General features: G+C 39.9%; 1 protein-coding gene across 1 annotated transcript; it reads right to left on the reverse strand.

Annotated features, from left to right (window-relative positions):
* Positions 1 to 1,592: 1,592 nt before the first annotated feature.
* Positions 1,593 to 3,417, reverse strand: LOC138873732 (uncharacterized). The gene is made up of 3 exons (XM_070152209.1): positions 3,331 to 3,417; positions 2,614 to 2,973; positions 1,593 to 1,871 (listed from the first exon to the last, which is right to left on the reverse strand). Exons 1-3 carry the CDS (start codon positions 3,415 to 3,417, stop codon positions 1,593 to 1,595), a joined length of 726 nt encoding a protein of 241 aa, XP_070008310.1.
* Positions 3,418 to 8,643: the final 5,226 nt, after the last annotated feature.

Below are 8,643 nucleotides of genomic sequence, written 5' to 3' on the forward strand. Positions count from 1 at the left end.
TCTCATGCAGGATGCGGGACAGGGCTTAGTCCCATACTAATGCAAGGCAACACCTAGCCTTATGGAAATATGGGGGCAGGGCTTAGCCTCATGCAAGATTTGGGATAGGGCGTAGTCCCATACAAATGAAAGGTAGAGCTTAGCCTTATGCAAATATGGAGGAAGGGCTTTGCCTCGTGCAAGATTTGGGACATGGTTTAGTCCCATGTAAATGAAAGGCAGAGCTTATCCTTATGCAAATATGGAGGCAGGGCTTAGCCTCATGCAAGATTCGGGACAGGGCTTAGTCCTATGCAAGTGAAAGGCAGAGCTTAGCCTTATACAAATATGGAGGCAAAGCTTAGCCTCATGCCATATGGAGACAGAGCTTAGTCTTATGCAGGATACATGATAGGGCTTGGTCCCATGCAAATGGAAGGCAGAGCTTAGCCGTATGTAAATATGGAGGTATGTCTTAGCCTCATGCAAGGTGCGGGACAGGGCTTAGTCCCATGCAAAGAACAAATAGCAAATAAGGGTAGAATGTTTCTTAGTTGGAGTTCTGTTCGGTGTCTGCTGGCCCGATTGATACTAATTTTGCTGCATGTATATATTTGTGAATGCTACTGTTACATCAGATGTGCCTGCACTCAAAGAAAAATTGTAAGTTTCGTAAAGGGAGGTTGGTTCGTGCCTTTTTTCTGCTATCTCTTCTCCTCCAGGAGGCCTTGTTTGAGTTCCTTGGGTAACACTTGGTTGTTATAGAGTTTTCGAAAATATGCAATTATTGGTGAAAATAGAGTTATTTTAGAAAACATACTGAAATGTCACGTAATTTTGGATGAACTAGTGACTGTAACACATTTCAGAGACATTGCAGCTTTCTTGTGTTAGAATTTTAAGAGTTTGGTAGATGATCCTTCGGCCATTTGCGAGTGACAACTCTTGTTGAACCTTCTTCAGAATTTTGAGAATCCTTCTCAAAATTCTACCCCAGTTATCGTTCTGGGGGGGGGAATGAAAATTTTATTATGATATGACCGAACCCACAGGGCTGCCTACGTATCCCCTCTTAAATGAGAATCAGATCTAGCGTAGTTCAATTACATCAGATGAAGAAATGTAAGTAGTCTAAACATAGTATCTCTTGACTGCGTCTGAATTGATTGGTTTTGGCCAGATTTCTCCGTCCAATTTAGCAAGTATGAGCGCTCCTCCTGTTAGCACCCTATGAACCATGTAAGGACCCTACCAGTTGGGAGAGAATTTCCCTTTGGCTTCATCTTGATGTGGGAAGATTTTCTTCAGTATCAACTGTCCTTGTGCAAACTGCCTTGGTTTGACCCTCTTGTTGAAAGCTCTGGACATTTTGTTCTAATAAAGCTGACTGTGATATATTTCGTTCATTAATTTTCCATCTATAAGGGCCAACTGTTCATAGCGGCTCCTTATCCATTCTGCATCACTGAGTTCGGTTTCCTGTATAATTCTTAAAGAAGGAATCACTACCTTTGCTGGGATGAGAGCTTTGGTACCATAAACCAGTAAGTAGGGAGTTGCCCAAGTTGATGTACGGACTGTAGTGCGGTACCCTAATAGGGCAAAGGGTAACTTCATGTGCCATTATTTATGATTTCTACGATCTTCCTTAGCATCTTCTTGATAATCTTTTTGGCAGCTTCTACGGCTCCGTTCATCTGAGGTCTGTACGCTATGGAGTTTTTGTGCTTGATTTTGAAAGTTTCACACATGGCTTTCATCAGATCACTATTGAGATTGACGGCATCATTAGTGACAATGGACTCGGGAACTTCGAATCGACAAACAATACGATCCTTGACAAAATCTGCGATGACTTTTTTGGTTATAACTTTGTAGGATGCAGCCTCCAACTATTTATGTGAAGTAGTCAATGGTTACTAGAATAAATCTGTGCCCGTTTGAAGTAGTGGGCTCGATCGGACCGATGATATCCATTCCCCAGCGGCGAATGGCCAAGGTGAGCTTGTTGCATTGAGCTCATTTGGCGGCACTTTTATCATATTGGCATGCACTTGACATTGGTAGCATTTTCGAAACATACTAGACGCAATCTGTCTCCATAGTCATCCAAAAGTAACTGGCCCTATGTATCTTCTTGGCCAAGACAAAACCATTCATATGCGGGCCGCAGGTCCCAGCATGTATCTCCTCAAGTAGCTTAGAAGCCTCTTTTGCGTTAACACATCTTAGCAATCCCCAATTAGGAGTTCTTCTGTACAAGTTTCCCCCGCTGCGGAAGAAGTGATTGCACAATCTCCAAAGTGTGCGTTTCTGAGTATGGTTCGCATGCTCCGGATATTCTCCTTTTGCCAAATATTCTTTGATATCGTGAAACCAAGGCTTCCCGTCTATTTCCTCTTCAATATGGGTACAATATGCTAACTGATTATGAATTCTCACTGGGATGGGATCAATGAAATTCTTGTCTGTATACTATATCATGGATGACAAAGTGGACAATGCATCAACAAACTCATTCTGAACTCTAGGAACATGCCGAAACTCTATCTTCGTGAACCTCTTTCTCAATTCCTGTACATGGTGCAGATATGGCAATATCTTGGAATTCTTGGTGACCCACTCTCCTTGTACCTTGTGCACAAGCAAATCTGAATCACCGATTACCAGCAGCTCCTGAATATTCATGTCGATTGCTATGTTGAGCACTAGTATGCATGATTCATACTCTGCCATGTTGTTGGTGCAAGGAAATTTGAGTTTAGCAGATACCGGATAATGTTGGCCAGTTTCCGAGACCAAGACAGCTCCAATGCCCACTCCTTTGAAATTAGCAGCTCTATCAAAGAACATCCTCCAACCGTCGTATTCTTCAGTAATGTTCTCTCCGATGAATGACACTTCTTCATCAGGAAAATACGTTTTCAAGGGTTCATATTTTCCTCCCACGGGATTTTTAGCAAGATGGTCTGCCAATTCTTGTCCTTTGACCGCCTATTGAGTTGCATAGACGATATCGAACTCACTTAACAGTATCTACCGCTTGGCTAACTTCCCAGTCGGCATGGGCTTCTGAAATATGTACTATAGAGGGTCCATATTGGATATAAGGTATGTGGTGTAAGCACATAAGTAATGCCTCAATTTCTGAGTTGTCCAGGTCAAAGCACAGCAAGTGTATTCCAGTAGAGAGTATCGTGTTTCATAAGGTGTGATTTTCTTACTCAGGTAGTATATGGCTTGCCATTTTCTCCCTATCTCGTCATGTTGTCCCAGAACACATCCGAAGGCTCCATCTAATACAAAAAGATAGAGTAGCAAAGGTCTACCTGGCTCTGGCGAGACCAAGACCTGTGGTGTGGACAGGTACTCCTTGATTTTGTCGAAAGCTTTCTGACAATCTTCGGTCCAGCTTGTTTCGGCATCTTTCTTCAACATCTTTGAAGATGGGTTCACATATAACTGTGGACTGCGCTATGAAGCGACTGATATTTTCTAGGAAGCTCATCGCGTACTTTTTGCTCCTAAGTGGTGGTAAATCTTGAATAGCCTTAACTTTGGATAGGCCCAATTCGATTTCCCGACGACTGAAAATAAATCCCAACAACTTTCCTGCGGGAACCCCGAATGCACATTTTGCAGGGTCAATTTTAAGTTGTACCTCCTTAACCTGTCAAAGAACTTTTTTAAGTCTGCTATGTGATCTGCGAACCTCTTGGATTTGATAATGACATCGTACACATACATAACCTCTATTTCTTTGTGTATTATATTATGGAAGAAGGTTGTCATGGCTCTCATGTAAGTAGCCCCAGCATTCTTTAGACCGAATAGCATCATCTTGTAGTAGTATACCCCCATGGTGTAATAAAAGCTATTTTCTTTGCAACTTCTTCATCCATTCAGATCTGGTGATAACCTGCGAAGCAGTCTACAAAGGATTGGAGTTCATGCTTAGTGCAATTGTTGATCAGGATGTGTATATTTGGTAGTGGAAAGTCGTCCTTGGGACTTGCTCTGTTTAGTAACTTCCTCCTTGATTTTCATGCTCATATCTGGTTTGAATTTTATGTGTTTCTGCTTCACCGGTGGACATATGGGATTTGTAGGCAACTTGTGAGCCACTATGGACGTGCTCAAACCGGTCATGTCATCATATGACCATGCAAAGATATCCTCATACTCCTTCAAGAAACGAATGTACTCCTCTTTCTCTGGCGGTGATAAGTGAATGCTTATGCGAGTCTCTTTGGCGTTTTCGACGTCTCCCAAATTTATTGCTTCGGTTTCGTCCAAGTTGGACTTATGCTTATTCTCAAAGTTCTCAACCTCTCTGACAAACTCCTCAGGTATTTCATCTTCTTCCTCCGAGTCACTATCCTTATATTGCGTTGTCTCATTACATGTAACAGTCACCGGTTCATTAGGAAAAGTAATGATGACACTATAGAAAGAAAAGTGTGGAAGATAATAATGAATAATAAATAGCAATGCATTGATTAAAATTGAAAACATCCAAAACAAGTACGGCTCGATGAATCGAGCATTTATATGAAACAAGTAAGTCTTTCAAAACAAAATTACTAAAAATATCTTAGATGCGTAGCATGGCTATAGAAATAAAATTAAGTTGATTGCCAAGCTACCCAGGGACTCGGCGGGCTCGGGATGGTGTGGCAGTACAGTTCTTGAGAACAACTCCCTACTCCACAGTCTGAATGGTGAGGCCTTCCTCTTCATCCTCCTCAATTATTGAACTGCAATCTATGTCCTCGTTCTCTAAGAACAAATTCCTTAGCCCAAATAGAGCATCTTCTTCTGTAGTTCCCCATGTTGTATCAGCCTGGTGAAAAGTTTGACCTAGTTGTGGCACTGGTTGCTCGAGAGGTAATAAGGTCCGTGCCATCGAGGCGACCAATCATCATACTCCTGTCATGCATACTAGTATCCGACCCGAAGGTAGTAATATGACATTTCAACTGTACTTGTTTGGTAATGCCCTAGAGATTCTTCCCAAGCCCTTTCCCGGGTTCATACCCAGACCATGCTAGTATGCTTTGTATCTTGTTACTCCACCATTTGTCTTTCTCAACTGTATTGGCATGTTCGATGTGGTAATAAGTTTTCCCTCCTAGCCTTCTTCTGTTCCCGATAACCGGGATGGTTCGACTGGTGTAAATAGGGTTACTCCCGTCCCTGTCAATGATCACCTCCTGATGGTTCTATTCGAACTTTATGGCTTGGTGTAGTATGGAAGCCATAACCCCAGTGGCATGTATCCAAGGTCGACTTAACAGAAGATTATATGAAGCTGATATGTCCAGCTGATACGCTCAAATTACACTTTAATAAATAGTGTAAGGGGGTCGGTGTCAAATATAATAACCCAACAAGTTTAGGGTCGAATCCCACAGGGAATAGGTGTGAAAAGGTTACTCTTATAGTGTGTTGCTCGACTAAAGTGGTATCTCTATTCGGTTAACAGTAACAAGAGAATGGTTTTATAGTAACAAGAGTATGAATTGAGTTTGTTTGGAAGTATCAACTAATTGGAATATTTATAGAGTAATTAATTGGATTAAAGAAACCAAGGTTGTGTCCCCTTTAATGGAGTGTAATGCTTATTGGTGTTAATATGATATATTTCTAATGGAAGGTTCTTTTGATAAGCAAATGATGTCTAAGTGACTACCAATATTTCCCAATAGTTGAGTAGTATTTCCTATTTATAATTTTCCCAAATATAAAAGAGTTGCAATTTAGAACCATCAATATATGCAAAGTAAAACCCACTTATTCCTAAGCGATTCTATTAAACAAGGTTTAAAGCCTTGAGTCATTGATATTTACTTCTACCAAATTCTAACCCACTTTCCCAAGCAAAGCAAGAATTTAATGGCACTTGTTAATGTTTGCAATCACCAACAATAAAAAAAGAATGAGAAGTAAATAAATATCAACCAACCATTATATATATATTCAATTTTAAACACCCATTTAGGGTCCACAACCTTAGTATTTAAAGTTAGCTACTTATACTACAATACAAAAACCAAAGAGTATTAAATTTCATAAAAGCTTACACAGTAGAGAATCTTCACCCAAAAGCTACCAAAAGTGAGGAATATTAATGTCTTGGAATGTGGTTCAAAGACTAGACAAGATAAGCCCACAAAGACATCATAAAACTATTTATAGTAAACTCAAAATCGGGACAGAAAACGGACAAAAATGCCCTTTCAGGTCTGATATACGATCGCATTCTTGTCGCAAAGCACATATGTGGTCCGCGTCTTGAACATCCTCATCGCAGACTGGAACCCTAGTTTATATTCTTCGCATTCCAATTATGCGGATCGCATTGCAAAAATGCGATCGCATTTTGCATCGCATCTTCGTCCTTCAGTGACCTTCATGGTTGGTTTGCGGTTCAATCTACGGCTCGCATGTTGGTTCTGCGATCGCATAATGGACCGCATTCTTGACTTGAGATTTAACCCAGTTCTCTGCTTTTGTCTGCGATTTGACGTGCATTCTGCGGCTTGCATGTTGGTTCTGCGGTCGCATAATGGACCGCATTCTTAACTTGAGATTTAACCCAGATATCTGCTTTTGTCTGTGATTTGACGTGCATTCTGCGTCTAGCATGTCTGATCTGCGATCGCATAGTGTATCGCAGACTAGCATTTTTGCTACATTTCCTCTTTTCTTGTCTTTTTGCTTCCATTTCCATGTTCTTGAGTTCTCGGTCCTTATGTACTGTAGAAACAACAAAACTACATAAGTAACGAAGATAATTGCATTAAAACAAGCTAAAATCTAAGCAATTAGTATTGAAATGTGCCGAAATTCTCTGGCACATCAACACCCCCAACTTAAACTCTTGCTTGTCCTCAAGCAACTAAAACTAACTTAGCCTATTCTAGACTTTATTTACAAAACATGAAACGATAATGACTACGGGTGGTATTCATTGCTAGTACTTCAAGCATGCATCTAAAATTGTTTTACCCTTCCTGAACTGATAGTATATACAAGGAAAACTAATCAACTTGTGAACCTTGAGCCTCAGACATTGCGACAAAATGTTACCCTCAGCTGAGTGCAATTGCATTTGATGCAAAAGCACAACTTTTGTTTAACTCCACAGTTCATGTACCCTCACTAGAAAGAAGGTCCCAAAATCACAATATTTACAAGGACAACAAAAAGGGACAGTTTACAAATACACTCACTCTCAGAAAGAACTTCAAGTGTTACAACATTTCATACCATAAGCTTGCCCTTATTTTAATTCACTGCTTATTCAAGAATGTTCGGTTGGAGGTCTCATAAGGACTTTTTAAGCTTGTAATGTAGGTTTTGGGAAGGGTTGGATAGACATTTGGGTACAAGTGACTTCACCCTCCTTGAACACTACTCACAATTTTCCATTATTTTTTACTTTGCTTCTTTTCAAACCCTCACAGCCTCATTTGCGTCTAGTTTCCAATATAGAACAACCTTACATACCTCTTCTAATTTTATTCAAGGCTCCATACTTTATATACATACACATATTTTCTTTTTTTTTATCTAAAACAAACCCTTTTTGAGGCATATGGTCCTAACTCAACGTACAACCTTACCAATCTCCACTGCGACACCACCCCCAACTTAGGCTTTTAGCCTCGTTCTCAATGTTCAAGGAGGGACGGGTTCAAGAGAGGGGATTATTTTACAAAAAAAGGCGAGGTTTGTAATGAGTTGGCCAAAGAAAAGGCTTAAAGGCTCAAATTGGGTACTAGTGATATTATTTATGTACAGGTTGGCTTGAAAGGCTACAGAGGTCTGGCAAATAAGACAAAGAATGCCTAAGATCATCCCTCCAACCAAACATACTATCATTAGCATTGAAAAACCAACCGGGCAAGTTCTAGATGATAGAAGTAAACACGAGAGTTATATACACATAGAGAACTCACACACACATGGTACACGACTGTTTCATTCACATAATTTGACGCTTTCGAGTCAACACTTGGCAACTCAAGGCTTTCATCATAGACACATGTATAACTCTAGGTTGCCATAGAGTCACAGAGCGAGCCTCAAGTTCAGAAAGTTGATCATAAAGACTAATTCCCTTAAAAAAGTTGTCAATCTATCCATCATCGGGAAAAGTCGACAAAAACAATATTTTTTTATATGTGGAAGGGTATATGATATGTACAGACACACATTCTTCATACTAGGCAATTACACCAAACCGGTCAAAATGATTCATTTTATGATCCTGGTTTTATATTACACCCTTGGAAAAGAATCGGGAGAAGAAAAACCAAGAGGAATTGATTCCTAATCACTATCTACTTGTTTTTGTTGTTTTTCTTTTATATGGACAACTGTATCATATTTACACAATACTATTATGAATACAAAACAAACACTAATATTAACATCATCACGAATTTCATAACACAACTCATGTACCGAAGTCATACTAATATATATACAGAACACAAAATACACATAAGTACAAGAGTCTGATTGTAACATATAGATATGTATATGTACAATAGTTTCCAATATCACAAAAATATCTACAATGCTACCCTCCACCCCAACTAAAAGCATGCATTGTCCGCAATGCATAAAAACATAGAGATGTGTTTGAGGGGGGCT

The sequence above is a fragment of the Nicotiana sylvestris genome, chromosome 7, assembly GCF_000393655.2.
Source record: "Nicotiana sylvestris chromosome 7, ASM39365v2, whole genome shotgun sequence".
Classification (NCBI taxonomy): domain Eukaryota; kingdom Viridiplantae; phylum Streptophyta; class Magnoliopsida; order Solanales; family Solanaceae; genus Nicotiana; species Nicotiana sylvestris.